General features: G+C 38.3%; 1 protein-coding gene across 1 annotated transcript in view; it reads right to left on the bottom strand.

Annotated features, from left to right (window-relative positions):
• Positions 1–17,431, bottom strand: part of LOC139586814 (gamma-aminobutyric acid receptor subunit gamma-3) — a 56,367-nt gene that overhangs the window by 17,501 nt on the left and 21,435 nt on the right. The window contains exon 2 of the mRNA XM_071420466.1: positions 1,834–1,986. Coding sequence (XP_071276567.1) covers positions 1,834–1,986 — 153 coding nt within the window. The remainder of the gene's footprint in view (positions 1–1,833; positions 1,987–17,431) is intronic.

The raw sequence follows: 17,431 nt of genomic DNA, 5'->3' as shown, positions 1-17,431 counted from the left end.
TTGCCTTGGGCTGCATTACTCACAATTTTACCATGTGCCACTGTCTAGATGTGGATATGTGCTGTTGCTCAGACAGATTTGTAAGTTGCATTATACATGCAGATCTACAGCACAATGGGAGCATCTGCTTACTGCATCCCAGGAGTCAACAGGCCATTGTCAATTTGGGAGCAACGGGATTCTGTGCACTAAAGAAGTGACCCATATATACTTGGCTTTACTTTAAGAAAAGTCATATTTTAGCCTATGAAATTAAATTCTCAGTCAGAGTTTTAGGAGTGAGTCATGACATCCATAGAGTAGAAGCTTGAAACAACTCATTTTTATGTTCTTACTCCAAATTAATGACTTCAGTATCTGAATACACTTATTCTCTGAACTTCCTGCTATCTGAGGGGTGAGGTGGAGAGTCACACATTAGTGCTTAGTGATCTAAAATACTTCTGTGTCTAATTATTTGAAAAAATGAGCTTTGTGGTGTGGGGAACCACCCTTAGTTACAGGATATGAAAAATGCTTATGGCAAATCAATAACGCAAAGTGTTATTTTGTCTCTTTTTTCTTCTCCATTAAGAAGGATAATACAGCTGGATGCTATGTGATTCTCCCCATGCACAGGGTTTCAGACTCCCTTTTAAAAAAAGATGGAGAACAGTCAATCTTTCCTTATCTCCCTTGAGTCACCTAATTTAAGAAGAAAAGAGTTCAATTTAAGAGTTCAGCAGAGAGTTATACTTAAGACCTATTGCTCAATTTTCTGGCTATCAGAGGCAAGTCCACCCTGCCAGGAACAGGCAGTTGTAAGCTGCTCTGTCCTCACCTGTGTATGGTCTTTTTGCTGTTCTGGAGGTGTTACTGGTAACAGAATAACTGTGAGTCTTTGTGTCCATCCTGTTGCTGGAGCTGTGGTGTATGGGCCCTTTGGCACTCACATGGAGGGAATGAGGACTGAATATTCCTTTCCTTTAAATTAATCTCAGAAAAATGGACCTACATAGTAACAAACTCCAGCAGGAGGATGCAATGAAGCACTGGGAATGGCTAAAAAACAGACATGCAAACTTTGACACAGGCTCCCCTTTTTTCCTAGACTAGAAGTTTTCTGAATCATATTGGCAGACCTGGCAATCACACTCTGAACTAAGAAATTGTTTCTCCTTTGGTTCTGATGTTTACATACAATTGGCTGTTACATACCCCTATACCCTTGATGCTGTCAAAACCTGCAGGTCTTCCTACAGATGTTTAAAAAAAATCTAAGTCTAAGTCAACAATTCTAAGCGTACGCTAAAGCACATTGCCAAAATACACATGCTCGTCCTGACCAAAACGAGTTTCTGGAAAACCTAAACCAGCAGAAATATTCACAATCTATGAAAAATATCAATACACCCAGTGTGAAGCTTAACTTCAAGCATGCAAGCTAAAACACTTTGCATGAGTTAATACTATTATATCCCACAGTTTTCTGTATATATAAGACATAATTGCCAGTGGGGGAGAGTTACAGAAGTGAAGAAAGCCAGCAGTGCAATTAATTAAGTCTTCAAAAATGTCACTAAAATATCATGGTGAGAACAAGGAGACAGACATTAATTCAAGAGTTTTATGCAAAATAGGTGGCAGTGTCATCCAACGGGTCAGATTAGTTTACTTTTAATTACCCTGTTACAGGAAAAAAACCCAGTGGTCTCAGTAGTAAGTAGATCTGGTTCTGCAAGACATAGTAGTAATAATCCAAAGGGTATATACCTCATGGTCTTTTTGAAAGGAAGCTGACATTTTCAAATAGTAGTGCAGGAATCTCAGAAAAGGGAATTATTAACAACTTACCTAATGCTGTTCTTGCTGGTGTGGCATCTTTTTTGATCCAAAAGGATACCCAGGAAAGAACAACTGTTAATATACAGGGAATGTATGTTTGTATAGTGAAGTATCCCATTCTTCTACTTAAGTCGAAGTATATAGTCATGACTACATAATCACCTGAAATAGTAGCACAAAAAGGAAATTCGCATTGTAATGGGAAACAGATAGTTGTTCACTGACCTGCTAATATTTTAACTTTCATGAAAACTGCATATGAAATATTTTTTAGAGTTTCAACAGCATCTGCACAGTAATTCTCATGTGAAATTTAAGTAAATCATGCCATTCTAATATCCTTAAATTTTAGGTCTCTGTGGAAATAATGTACTTGACAGGCAGAGCTTCTCAGCAATCATTCTGGATGAGTAAAGTTTTGAAAGGCATCTTGAATTTCCAGACATGGCATTTCTGGATATCTTCATTGCCACAAATGTGAAGGTACTGTCATTCGCCAGATTCTGCAATCACTACACACAAAACCCTTCCTTCTGCAGGCTGTGTGTTCTGTGCCCTAATTTCAGGTTTCAGTGACTTCTGTTATCTTCTTTTGAGATATGAATCTGAATATAGGGTCTTTTTGGCAAATGTAACATCCACGTGAGTATGCCTTTACAGAAGAAGTCATTAATAGACACTAGAACTCAATGCTGGCATTTCAAAACAGTTGTGGCCATTTGTGGTATTTTCTGAAGGTCAGTCTGAACACAAGGTTTATTGTTTTGTTGTGTAGTAAAAATCATACATTCAAGAAATCAGTAAGACGGTTAGTTTATCCCACAGTACATGACTTTTTCACTGTATCTCTTCTGCTAATCCTTGTGATTCCACAGGGGATAATAATCTGTCCCTCCTCTCTCCTCAGTAGAGGCTACTGACCCTATCACCTCTGCCCTACTAACAGATCTCTCAGCCTCACAGATGTTCACTTTCTGAGACAGTCATGGTGAATAGCAGTAATAAAACTGAACTGAGACTGTTTTTTGTACTTCACTTGAAGTAGTTGCTTCCATTTCAGATGTAAAGCAGAGCTTATATGCCAGAGAATTTCTGTGTGGTTTTGTCTGACTGCATCAGGTTTGGCCTAATAAATTTTATGGCTTCTTGTTACAAACCTTAACTTTCTAGACTATGAATTTGCAGAAGGCATCATTTACCATAGTTAAGTAACTCTGTCTTCTTACAGCAAACCATCAGAAGAATGAAGAAATTGGAAACATATAAAGATTAATCCCCCGAGAAATGTACATACAACTCGCCCAAGCAGAAGCACAATGGGTTTATTAGTTGAGGCAAATTAAAGCTTAATCATCCAGTAACAGAGGACATATAAACAAATGCATTACTTACAATGGATAATTTGACTACAGCTAAATATTATATAAAAAATAAATTAACTCAGTAAGACTGACTTTCATCCAAAGCATCTCTGACGTCTCTGTAAAATCAATGAATTGCCATAAGTTAGAAACTTAAAGGTAAATAAAAATCTGATGGTGGGAATTTGGGAATGTGTGAAGAGGAAAAGTTCCTATATTTAAAGTACATCCATTTGAGATAGATATATTTGGAAGAGGTTGACAAGCCGGTGAATGTTTCCATAATGCCTCTGTTAGACAAAAGCAAACATTTTCACAACAATTGTGCCAGTGAAAACTGTGTGACCCCAAGAAACTGGAAAGTCATTTCAGAAGCTGTCCTCAAAGGGCTCACTCTGGATACAGCTAGGAGGTATTGCAGTGCATCATGACATTGTGAGCCTTGTGGCTCAGGGTTATTGTCGTTCCACTAATCCCCAGCAGTCTTCTCTATGCAGGGAATGGCACCAGGGAATTGATGTGGGTTAGCGACTACAGGTTCTGCTGGCTTACTAGTTTGGCTAGTTTGCCTCACTGAAGAAAGACTTACACCACAGCAACGAAATAATTTCATAGAAACAGGTGCAAAGAGTCAGGTGGAGTGTAAACCAGTGCTTCTACTGACATGAACAAACTGAAAAGAACGGAAGTGAATCAAAAAAGCATGTTAATAAGTCAAATATTGTCTACCAAGGTAGAAGAATGAGCAAAAAAATGAAATCAAAGACTCTAAAGGAAATGTGTCAAGCCTTTCCATTTCCTTCACTTAGTTCCTGTATCTAGAGCTGTGTGTTTATGGATAAGCTGCCTGAGAATGGTATAAAGTCAAGCACAATCTGCACACCTCCATTGTGTATAACAATGTATATGATACACACAATTCCAGTACCCAGACAGGTCACTGCTCCTCTCAGTAGTGTGGTCATGAAAACCAGCCCAGCAACCAGGAGTAGGAGTAGATACTGCACTGTAAGATACTGGGAAAGTAATAAAGAGTCTCTGCTTCCAAGGCCTTTGATGAAAATAAACCTGATAAACATGAGAGTGAGAGAAAATTATGGTAAATGACATAGAGAGTCCATCATCACAATTAGTCATTAACTGATTTAGTGTCCTTTCAGGCAGGATTAATTTCCTGTGATTCTAGACATCTAGAAGGCAAATTCTGCAGATAACCTGCACACTGTGGCCTCTTTTCTACACTTAATGAAAAGAAATTGGTACTTTCAGTATATGGTTTGTCTTATCTGCTTTAGAAGCACCATTTAGAAGGGGAATGTATTCAAAACATTTACATTTCTCTCCTGTGATTAAAAAACAAGAGCATAGGGCTGAGATGTGGACAAACCCATTGTAGACACTTGCAGATTACACAAGGAGTTGGCCACATCTCTTGATTCCACGGTGAGAGCCAAATTAGGCTACTCCTGTGAGGATGCCAAAGTTATTTTATTTAAATATAATAATCTTGATATTTTAAAGGGTATTTTAGTTATTTTCCTCCTTTTCCCAGTCAAAATTGATACCTTCATCCTTTAGGATACACACAACTCCTCTGCTTGTTCCTCTGTTTCCTTTCCTTTCCTTTCCTTTCCTTTCCTTTCCTTTCCTTTCCTTTCCTTTCCTTCCTTTCCTTCCTTTCCTTCCTTTCCTTTCCTGAAAGCACCAGTGTTTCTTTCAGAGGCAAGCATGCTTCGGTACAACATATACTGAATGAATTTCTTTAATAGCTATGGTAAATTAAAATGTTCAGCTAAATTACTACTTCATTTCTATCCTCAGCCAAGAAAACTTCTGTTGAGATTACTGGATTCTCTCATTATATTCAAGAGCCACATTACATACAAGAGTATGTGCTGTGGCTGCTTTCCCTATTGCACTACTCCAAACTGCATGCAGCTCCTGCTGCTGATGATTATATTATTCTTCACATTATTCCTTCCAGAAGTAAATGTTCTCTATGTATTTGAAAGCATTTCATGCACATTAAAGAAAAGTAGCCACGGTATGTGTATTTTTTTCTTTATACACCCAAAATAATCTGTGCAAAGAAACTCTCCTCTCTTCTGAAAGACTCCTTTTTCTGGGATACAATTCATTCTGTACATCCTGCAGTCATGCACAACCCAGAGGAGAGAAAAACTTTCAAGAGCTCTGCTCAGTGCCTCCTTGTACCTTTGGAAGCCTTCAGAGCTCCACCTGCTGTTACTGCCACTGCTAGAAGGGCAGCTGGGGGTCATTGTATGACAAAGTTCTGCAGTGCAGGAAAGATGGGAAAAGTCTCCTTCCAAACTGCATGACATTGAACCAGTGCACTAGGTTTGAAAGTAATCACAGTGGTTTCCTAGCAAAGGACCACTGGAACAGCTAATACCAATAAACTTCATTTTTAAACCCAGAGAGGAATTCTACCTTTTAACAACTTAAATAATATTCCCAGGAAGACAAACTTACTTTGAACGAAATGATCAGCCATCAATTCACTGAAATACTGAAAATTATCTCGAGGCAAAATAGAGCGGGATCAGTTTTCTATAAAGGGAGCAAAACGTGCACCTTTAGGCAGTAAATCTGGAGTAATCAAAATAGTGTAGCAATGCTTCCCATGAAACCAAGATGACTGCTGGCTGTTACCCATAGGACTTATATTAGCCTAAGTTTCTAGTTTGAAAGTAGGACACTGTTTAGAACAACAATGATTTCCCATGTAATAACTGCTGTGGATTTTAATGAACAGTATTAAGCTATAGCAAATTATTTTTGACTTTTGAAGACTAAGAGTCTGTTGGCCTGAATTGCTAGAATTTTGCCTTGCACCAAGAATGGCTCCCTTGAAGGTAAAACGTTTGAGCAGAATGTAACTGGTTATTTTATTAAAATAAATAAATTTAAAAGTATACAAAATTATATACTGTAAATAATTTGTTTATTCAAATTATACTATACTAGCTTATGTCACATTTTCATTCATCCTTCCATTATACTCTGAGGTTGACAACTTAGAAAAAAGATAAAATTAAGTTTACAAAGACTGAAATATGAAGGTATAATGCATACACAAAGCAGATTCAGCATGTGAATGAAGGTTACGTGCCAATTGTCCATCACAGGACTGCAGAATAATGAGTGGCAGAGTTTATCCATGTTATGGCAAGAGTTTTATTTCAGAAGAAAAGCCTAGTCATTAAAATGAGGAGTCACACTGTGTGCCACAAGTATTACTTTGTTGATCAGCAAGACCACAGAGACTGAATCATATTCCTCATTATCTTAATAAATCAAATTTACTTAATAGCAATCAAACTAACTTTCCAATCTTCAGTGGTGTTTACATTTTATTTTTTCATTTGGAAGCCAAGAGAAGACCTTATTTAATCTTGCCGTTAACTATTCATGTCACTCTGAACCTGTTTTCTGATCTTTGCTTCCCAAAGCTCCATTTTTAATTTCCTGGGCTAGGTTTCTCTTCTTTCTTAGTAAGCTGAATTTTCTGCAAAATGTTCACTAGAGAGGTTTGTTGGAAGAGATGCACGTGGAATTGGAAACAAAACTATTGTGGCAGTGCTGGTGCCAACTGGAAATGTGCAAGTTTCAGGTTCAAGACATGACTCCAGATTCTGCACTGGCTGGAAAGAATATCTCAGTTCAATGTCAGGCAGAAACACAGGCGGTGTTACAAAACCCAACCCTGCCTAATTTAGATAATGGGGATTGTTCAGCTTGGAAAAGAGAAGACTTCAGAAGACCTAACTGCAGCCTTCCAATACCTGAAGGGAGCCTACAAGAAAAATGGAGACTCTTTTCAAGAGCATATAGTGACAGAACAAGTAGGAATGTATTCAAAATGAGTGAGAGAACTATTAGATTAGATATTAGGAAAAAATCTTTACTCTGAAGGTGATGAGGCACTGAAGCAGGTTGCCCAGTGAAGTTGTAGGTGCCCTGTCCCTGGAAGAGTTCAAAGTCAGGTTGGATGGAGCTCTGATCAGCCTGGTCTGGTGTGAGGCGTCCCTGCCCATGGCAATGGGGTTGGAACAAGATGATCTTTAACATCTCCTTCAACAAGCCATTCTCTTATTCTATATCTCTATGATTCAAAATCAGATAGAAGAGTCATGTGAGCTTGCTCTTTTCACATCCCAAGCCTTCATCCCACCTCAGAGATATACCTTGTGGAGGGTCAAGCAATCTTCTTACTAGAACTACTAAGAAGAAAAGAAAGATGGATTGTGATTACTTCAATTACACTGCCTACAATTAATACTTCATCAGCTGGTCTGTCTTCAGAGCTGGTATCCCATCCTAACATGAGTTTATCTCCAGTCAGGTATAGAGCAAGTCTCAACTTTGGAAGATCCAAAAACTCTACAAAATGGTAGAAGAAAGAGCTTAATGTACTGACAGGTGGTTATGACTCCAAAATCAGCTATCATTAAAATAAAAAAGACATGGGTGAGAACAGGATTTTGCAGTTCTTATGAAGAAAAATGTAGATCAAATGAGAGTCATGAAAGTATCATTAAAAATGCCTTTATCTTCTTCTGCATCATTATAAATAATGAAGAAATGCTGAAGACTTATTGCAGGCTTATTCTGACTCCTCCAAAATGGGTCGGTCAACAAAGAGTTTTCATTGGTGGGAAAAATTTTTGCTCCACAGTAGGATAGAACAAATGCTTCCAAGACAAAAGGAAGAATAAAATGATCAAGGTCATGCTGTCACTTAAGGGTTAGCCCTATGCTGCTTTGGCATTTAGTTATTCCAGTGACACCTGGATATTGTGCTTGGATGGAAGCTTGTGTACAGCAGAGAAAGATATTTACTCCTTATCTCAAGTAAGTGTTCTTGGAGTGGTAAAAGGCACTGCTATACTTCCACATTTCTGCTTAAGCTGCACATTCAACGTCACAAAAAATGTGTACTGGGCTTCAGAGGTGTCATTTTTACATGTATTGCCATAGCAGCAATGTGACTAGATGTCTAGTCACAGGCAAGGATCTTAGGCACTAGATCAAAAAAGGTTTCTTTGTCTCTAAGATCTCTGGTTTTGAGTTCATAATTGCCTTTGGCATTATCATGATGTGTCTGAGTGTGTGTGTGCATGTACTAGAGCAGTCTAGCCTAGATTTGACTTTCAGCTCTTACATCTGAAAAGCAAATTTTTCAGAAATATATTCATACTGTGATGCCAAATCATTGCTAAAGTTTCCCATTATCACAGACAAATTACTGTATCAATACGTAGGGGAAAAAAAAACCTCAAGACACCAACTAACCCTAATAGCACTGTTTGTGCCTGTAGAAATCATGTTCAATCATAAGTATACACATATGTATTAGCATGCATAATAAAAATCAAATATTGTTAGATTAGAATGTGAAAAACAAAGCAAAGATCAGATTCCAGGTTGTCTCAAGGAAAAAGAATTTTTAAAGTCAAGTTAGACCTTCCTAACCTGGCAGAACTACAAGATATTATGTTGGGTTTATTGCCTTGCGTAACATCAAGACTCTAATAACAAGAAACATGTTTTTACTTGAGGCTATCAACTTTTTTGTCACCATAAAATAATTTAATTTTTTCTGTTTGTTCTTCCTTCCTGAACCTTCATTTTCTTTGATGCAAATAGCACTTTCAAAATAGTTTTGTAAAATGACAGTTTTGTTACATGAAATTTAAAAGCCTGTTTTTAAAAGTTAGTAACTATATTTTCAGCATATAATGTTGTTACATCCTCTGATTTTAGCATTTATTATTGAATCTGGAAAATAACTGGATTTGTTCAAAGTTCTAACTTCTTTATACTGATTTTTTTTCCCCAGAATCATTGGAATACATATGTTGTATACTGGAACTTTTCATGAAGTACTGAAATTAAATAAGCAAAAGACCCAATTTCTTAAGACTTAATTGTGTACCAGAGTAATTTGAAACCTATTAGTCAGTATTTCTTGTGCCCTAAACAATTCTTTATGTGCCATTGACAGTTGAAACTGCCGGTTTCAAAGACAGTTGCTTTTCATTCCACTGCAATCATTCCACTCTCCATATCCCATATTTTCTGTTAAGTGTATGGGATACTTTGAATGTACTCAGGAGATGAATCAAGTTCCATGAATACAACTGACCTCCAGATTAAATTAAAACAATAGAAGGGAAAAAATACTACTATTTTAGCATTTGGTGGCATTATCAAGAGACTTTTATTTGCATAAATAAAATTTACATGTTTATATATTATGTAAGCTGTCCTGCCAAATACAGCTATTCTGTCTTTGCAGTCATAACTACTGTATATAAAGCTCTCCTCCCACTGAGCCATGTGAAGCTGTAGCATGTTATTCATCTATGAGGTATTATGAGCTCCGGAATTGCTCTCAGGATGTTCAGGCCTATTAACTTTAGCCGTAATGACATTTTCATTTTGTAACATGAAGTATCATTTCATCTACTCTTTGAAACATGGAACTACTGAAAACAAAGGAATTTTAATTTGGCTGTTGTAAGGTATAAGTAATATTGTAAAATCCTTCAAAAAATGCAGTTTCATCCAGCCACATAATGGGAATAAAAATGTATAACATCATAAGCAGACTTTGATCCATGATTACCAGTCCAGTTCAATTTTTGCCTTATCAGTAGAAAAGTTACACACATCATCTCTATTTAAATTAATGTATCAATTTGAGACAAAATCAATATACAAATGCAGCACAGCATGGCATGGTCCATTACTCACTATTCCTAAGAACTCTTGCTATTTTCCATACATAGGTTTTCTTTTGTGTTTGAAGAATAGAAGTGAACAATAGCAGATGAAGTAAAAACAACAATAAATTACCATAGCTGCCAATGTCAGTGAAAGTAGATGAAGGATCAGAGTGAAAATGAATGTCTTTTATGTAGGAATCTTCTCCTGAGAGGGTTTATTGATGAGCTGTGCAATGCTTTTTGAAAAGAATATTTTTCCACATTCCACAGAGCATCAAATACTGTAGCACATCTGAGGATACACAACATTAATGACTCTCGCTTTCACTGCTGTTATAAAGCACTGAGAACCCCCAGTTTCATGACATCTATCAATGCCAATCACTTCTCATTTATTTCTAGTATTGAAATTCTTACTCCCAAGAGCTGTTGTTTTTGGGAGGAGCCCCATTTGTATTGCAGTTTGTTACACAGTCCCACAGGATTGGATTTGGTGGGTTTGTAAATCCCAAAGCAGTTGAAAGAGTTTTAATTAGCCATCAAAAAATCCCATGTGAACATTTTCAAATAAAATGTTATCTTTTTCTTCCTCGGAATTTATTTTTACACATTAAATAAAGAAAAACCCTGAACAAAAACCTGCTTTGCTTCACTTGATATTCTTTTTGCGTAAGAAAAATGTTCATGAGTTTGGCCTTATTCACAATCATTGTGACTGTATTATATTACTGTGACATCTTTTATATAATCATGGAATGGAGTAGCCTGTTTCTTTCTATCTGTCCTGACATCTACTCCACCTCAACTGTCCCTAACATGCTCTTGTGGATAGCTTTAAACAGTATTACACTGTTGGAAACCCTTCCCTGCTGGCCATGCCATGTTCTGAAGGAGACTATACTGATTATTTGGCTACATTTTCTGAATGGTATGAGCTTCTTCTGAGGAAAGCATGGCTGCAAACCCCGAAGTTATTAAAGTTATTAAAGTGGAACATCTTTTAGAAAGACATCCTATCTTTATTTTACAAAATTCCAGCAGTAGAGTTGCACTGCAAGCCTTGAAGTTGTTTCAATGCCTAGTTATTCTCACTGGGAAAAACAAGAGAGTCTGTTTTAACTGAGTGAGATTTTTAACTGAGACCTAGTCTGCAGTCATCTAGCATCAACTCAGACCCTGAGCCTTAGGATATCTCTGCTAGACAGCTGAAGCATTTTTAGCCAGTTTTTTTTGCTCATGCAGGCATTTAGGGATAGCAATCTATTACCCTTTATCCATCAAGATAAACACTTAGGGTCTCTTGACAAGAGAATTATTTCCAGTCTCTGATAAGCCTTCTGCATCTTTCACGGACTCCACAAATTTTCAAAATAATTCTTGAAGTGCAGGCATCAGAATTACATCTTAATTTAATAGCAGCTGTATTAATATAACATATACAATATATGTCATATATAACAATATATTAACATTCTTCTTCTAGAAAATAATCTTTCTCTGAGCACGTATGCAAAACCTGTGCTTGGTACTTTGGCCATGCCTTCAAACAAGGAGTATATTTTGAAATAACTATTAATTCACAAAAACTATTACATAGCCTTTAGACCTGCAGCACCCAGAACAGCAGGTCCAATTCTGGAAAAGCAAAATCATTAGGCTTCAATCCTAAGTATCTGCTTCCAACCTGAATAAAAGTTCTGAAGTACAGAAATACATATCGTCACTTTCATCCAGGATGCAGAACTACCTGACTTGCAGCTACTATTGCCCATTCCCCCCAAGTTTAGTGTCATTTATAAGTTTAGCAAGTCTCAATGCTATTATTGCTGCTCTGTCATTAAAAGAAGCGTTAAGTAGCATCAAGCCAAAAGATGTAGTATCTCAACAGAAAGTCCTAGCAAATAATGTTTTTTCTAGTTATGAAATAAATCTTTCCAAGTAGCCAAAATTTGGTAATTTATATGTAACACTGATTATCTTACCATTGTAGCTTCTTAATCAAAATGTCATACTGTGTGGGGGAATAGAATGTAAGAAAATAAAGATAGTGCAGGAGGTAATCTGGCCCCTGAGGAGTTGCAGCTGTACTAATCACCAAAGATTAGGAACAGGCGTGCCCTTAACAGGCCACAGCTGTGTCCAATGAGGTTGAGTGCTATACAAGAGCGGGTTAGCTGGGTGAGAAGAGAGTTGTAGTTTGTTGGTTGCACTGTGAAGAAGAAGGAGTCAGTGCTGTGAGGAGATGCCTATGAGAAACCACCAAGAAGGTATGGAAGTTTTGTGATAAGATGACAACAATACTGTATCGTGTGAGACATCTTACAAATGTATTCTGGTTATATCACCAGAAATGTATAAGCTCAGAAAATGACATTGAACTAGTTTGATGGGAGTTATTTTCTATGAATGAATGTTTATTGGTTATAATTATACTACCCCCTACATTTGTATGAATCTATTCCAGGATCAGCTGTTCCATAATTTTGCTGAAGACCAATGCCAAGATTAAAAACCAGTAAATACTTTGTTAATTTCATTTAGATTTCTGAAACTGTTGGAAGGGGGAAATAATTATTTGCCCTCAAACCCTCCAGCCTTTGTCAGCTCTTTATTACTATCAAGTTATCAAAGGATATGTTAAGCAAAGAATAAATTAATGAAGAGATTGTGCTGGGAAAGTGACTGGTAACCTCAGAACAGAATAGAACTGGATTGTTTTGGTTGGAAAGGACCTACAACAATCCAATTCCCTGACTGCTTCACGACTGACCAGAGGTTAAAGCCTGTTTTTAAGGCTATTTCCCAAATAACTGCTAAACACTGACAGGCTTGAGGCACCAAACCACCTCTTTAGGAGGTCTGTTCCAGTGTTTTATCAGCCTCTCAATAAAGAAAAGCTTGCTAATGTCCAATCTGAGCCTCCCCTGGTACAGCTTTTTAAACCATTCTCATGTGTCCTATCACCAAACACCAGGAAGAAGAGCTCAACTTGTCCCTCTCCATTTCCTCTCTTCAGGAAGTTGCTGAGAGCAATGAAATCACCCCTTTGTCTCCTTCCCCCCAAACCAGACAAATCCAAAGTCTCCATCTGGTCCTCACAAGACATGACTTCCAGCCCTGTCACCAGCTTTTTCATGCCCTTCTCTAGATGCATCCAAGGACTTTCATATCTCTGTTACATTGCAATATTTGTTTTTCACAACAAGTATTGATTACTTGCATTAAAAGAAAAGCAAGAGTTGGTTTATCTTTTATACTCTAACTTTCTAACTCACATCAAATTCCTGCATGCTGGAGACAATGCCATTTTAGTTAAGAAATAGTAAAGGCAAAGGTTGAGAGTTTCCAAGGAATGCTAGTATTTGCAGAAGGAGCTTTCTAGCAGTCTGTCAGATTAAACAACTGGCAATGATATTTCTCACTTCACATTATAGGTAGATATGGGTTTTTCCTACAAAGATATTTGGCAATCTGTAACAGATGCAAGCTTGTATTCTGTGTGCTGCCTTATCTGGTAGAATAAAGAAAAATATTGATCTGTATGCAGTCTCTTATTCACTTCCAAGTCATTTGACAGCTGGAGAAAGATAATGCTAGTTGTGACTGTTATTTTACTCAAGGCTTTCTTACTGGATTATTATCATTCTTTCTTGCATTCCAAGCAATAACTTTGTCTTCAAGTTTCCTTGATATCACCTTTTCAAATATATATTCCTAATCAGGCCATGAGTATTGCCCTTATTAATTTCCTCAGTTTGTACCTCTGGTATAATGTAATGTTGGGGTTTTTTCCCTTCACATTCCCTAGTGCCTTTGTTCCCATGTGCTATTAATAAATTAATTTTGTGATTAAAAAAATGCTCCCTTTTTTCTGATTTCTACTAGTCCTTTTTCTTTCTTGTACTGTCCTCCTGGATTGTCCAGTCATTCTGCCTGCTACTTCTGAGCTCCTATGTGAGGAATAAAAAAGCCAGCCTAAATCTCATCCAAATCCATCTACCTCTCATCTGTTCATCTCTATTTAGGAATAATATTTTTCATTTCTGAACTCTGGGCTAAAACTTTCACTTGCTTTCATTAGAAGTTTTCTTTTATTTTCGTTCAACTGGAAATAAACTTGGCCTTAACCTGCCAATAATGTTAACTTAAAATTGTTAAAGTCACAAAATCAGCCCAAATCTCTTGATATCCCTCCCCTTGCTCCAGGGAATTGCTGTGTATATTAATTATTTCTCATTTTCTGATATTGTGCAGTGGGAAATACTTAACTTACAGATCAATAACATGCACTGATTTTTAAGGGAGTCCTGCCAAATTAAATACTGTCAGAAAAACTACCAGTGTTTTCCCTGTGGCAAAAGAAGAAATAGAGCTGTTTTCCCTAAAAACCATTCAGTAACTCTTTTAAATAGGTCTGTTCACACTTGGGCAAGAGCCCACATCTTTTTACATCATTTCTGCATGACCTGAAAAAGGACAAGTGACCACAAAGAACTGCAGAGAGGAGAAAGGACTCCTAAAAAGGACATCTAAAGAAAGGCATGAGCATGGTAAATGGTTTAGTGACACAAAGGTGATGTTTCAGTCACAATTCACCGTTGTAGAATAGAGCAACTGTAGTGAAGGATGATACCAATATCCATTGATGCCAGAAGTTAATTAGTTTTGCCAAACAAAACCAAAAAGTATTCTTTGTAGCAAAGCTGGACCAAATTTTGGATTTCTTTTTCAACTCTGCTAACTTTTTAAAGAGCATATGGTAATATCTTAGATTCCTATTTCATAGGTTCCAGTTTTCCTCAACTCAATTCATGCAATTACCTTAAAATGTATGAGTTTTGGGAGGGAGTGGAGTGGCCTTATGTACTTCAATGGATGAATCACTACTAGGTGCTTATTTACATGGGCCTGGTTGAAGAGGACTATACATCAGCTATGTGCAAATTAAAAGAGAACCTAAGGTAACTCTGACTGTGACACTACAAAGTTGGAAAATTCAGAAACTTGAACCAGCTGTTGGTAAGATGAGACCGCTTTGAGAATGGCTAAGTATGCCATTTATTTTTTTAACTATTTAATGCCTGTGATGCTGTGGTGATTGAAGTTCCAGTCAGCAGACAGAAGCAAAGACCAGAGTGTATGATTTAAAGATACTTTTTTTTTCCCAAATCATGGAATGACAGAGTTTTTTGGATTGGAAGCAACCTTAAAGGCCATCTAGTTCCTGCCCTCCTGCCATGGGCAGGGACACCTTCCATCAGAACAAAGCCCATTCAACACTTCCAGGTTTAGGGCGACTATCCCAACTTCTTTTGGTAACCTGTTCCAGTGCTGACCTTCCTCACAGTAAAGACTTTCTCCCTTATATCTAATCTAAACATGCCCTCTTTAAATTTAAACCCACTCACCTGTTGTCTATCTCTACATGCCCTTGTAAAAAGCTCTCCAGCTTTCTTGCAGACCCTTCAGGTACTGGAAAGTGCTGTAAGATCTCTCTGGTGGCTTCTCTTCTTCATGCTGAACAACCTCAGCTTTCTCAGCCTGTCTTCATAGAAGAGATGCTCCAGTCCTCTCATCAGCCACTCTGACTGTTGAAATCCTTTTTCCTCTCCTAAATGCAATGAGTCTTCCCTCTTGAGTCTGCAGAGTCATGAAGTGGTTCTGGAAGAGCATCTTTCTGTAAGGGCACCCTAACCTATGCCTGTTGCTGGTCCTTGCCCTAGCAAGCATCCCTTCTTCTGCATGTGGGGCTGTGTGTCCACTGCAGATTGTCCTTGGAACCAGCTGCCTAACTCCTTCTCAGCCTCCCTGAAGTTACACAGCTCTGCTGCCTCTCCCTGCCCCAGAATGGTCCAGGCTCTACCCACAGAGTGAGTTCCACACTGCTGCCTCTCCCCTCAGCAGCTCTGTGTGGGTGGAGGCATTTGCCAATGCCGGGATAGATGAGGCAGACCCTTTGGGGTGGCCCCTGCCCTATCTCCTGGCCCCACTCACACCTCATCAGCCACTCTTCTGTGAGTTGCCAACTCCTGGCCAGTCTCAGGGATCTCCTTGGCTCAGAAAATCACTCTCTATGCCAAGATCCCCTGCTCCACTGTAGAACATGCCTGCACCAGAGCTGCTCACCTCAGGGAGTCTGGGAAAAATCACATTTTCATACATGTTTTGTTGAAAGCACCAAGTGTGGTTCATCCATGTGAAAGGACTGAGTTATAAATTTGAAGAGCTCCACTGGTGGAATGGCTATGGAAAGGCTGGAGGCTGGCAGTTCATAATATTGTGTATCTCTGGTTGCACTGCTTGTTTTCAGCATGAACAGCCTTCCTTGCTGTGCCTTGCAGGCCTGGGACTTGTAACCATGCCCTGCCTGCCCTGCCTTCATTAAACAACTGAATATGAACTCCAGCCTGGTGAGCATTTTGTGTTGATGATAGCTTAAATATTTGGTAGCACTTTCAAAAGCTCTTCACTCTGTTGTGAATCAGATTTCTAAGTCACTTATGCCATGCATTTACCAGGTAACTGGATGAGCAGGAGGGAGGCTTTAAGCTCAGCATGTTCTGGCACCAGCCCACACTGCTGCCATGGGAAGGCCTTGTTAACACTGATGGGTTTCCAGTCTCAGTGGGATCACTTTGGGATCACTGCTGCTGGGCATCTGCAGCATGCAGGTTCCCCATGACTCTGTCTGCTCCACAGGTTGACCAACAGACACTTTTGAGAGTTTTCTCCTATAAACACTAGTTTTAAATATGTAAACAGAATCTGTTAGCACTGGTAATCTAAAGCAAGGAGTACAGGACTTAGATTCCATATTTCATTCAAATTGCGTCTTCTGAAGAAAAATGTAGGAATGTTTCAATTTTTGGAGGATTTTGAACTGCAAAAATGAAGTGTTTGATGTGGTACCTGAGGGCCAGCCAAAAAATTTCATTTACAGTGTTAATTTAAGCCTCTGATTTATATTTTTTTTCACAGCCAGCAGTCTCTGCCCTGAGCTTTGCTTCCACACATGAATCTGAATGCAACATGGGGAGAAAATACCACATGCCCAAAATGGTAACTAGCTGGGGAAGATATGATTCAGACCTGTGAGAAGTAAACTCAGGAATTTAAAGGTTAGGGTCCCATTTAAATAACTAATATGCCTTTGAAACCTGACCACACACACAACAGCCACCACATTTAGCCACCTACTTTGCCTAAGAGCTATCTAGCAACTCTGTACTTTGAGAAAGAAGCACAAATGAGTTTTTCATATATCTTCCTGTCCTGGTTTTGACCAGGAGAAGTTAATGTTTGCAGGAGCTATGGTGACACAGCTGTGGATGTATCTAATAAGTTATTCCTTACTGATTTAGGTAATTTCCCAGGGTGGGGGAGAACAGGGAAAGGAAGGGATGGCACTGGAAAAGACAGGACAGGTCTGGACTCTGCCTTCTTTCAGAGGAGATGGGTGTTCCTTTCTGGTTGGGAAAAACATGCTGGAAGGAG

This window comes from Agelaius tricolor, unplaced genomic scaffold (genome assembly GCF_023055355.1).
Source record: "Agelaius tricolor isolate 1412-34295 unplaced genomic scaffold, bAgeTri1.0.p SCAF_143, whole genome shotgun sequence".
NCBI lineage: Eukaryota > Metazoa > Chordata > Aves > Passeriformes > Icteridae > Agelaius > Agelaius tricolor.
Note: the sequence above shows the minus strand (reverse complement) of the source record. Positions and strands in the feature narration are given on the sequence as shown.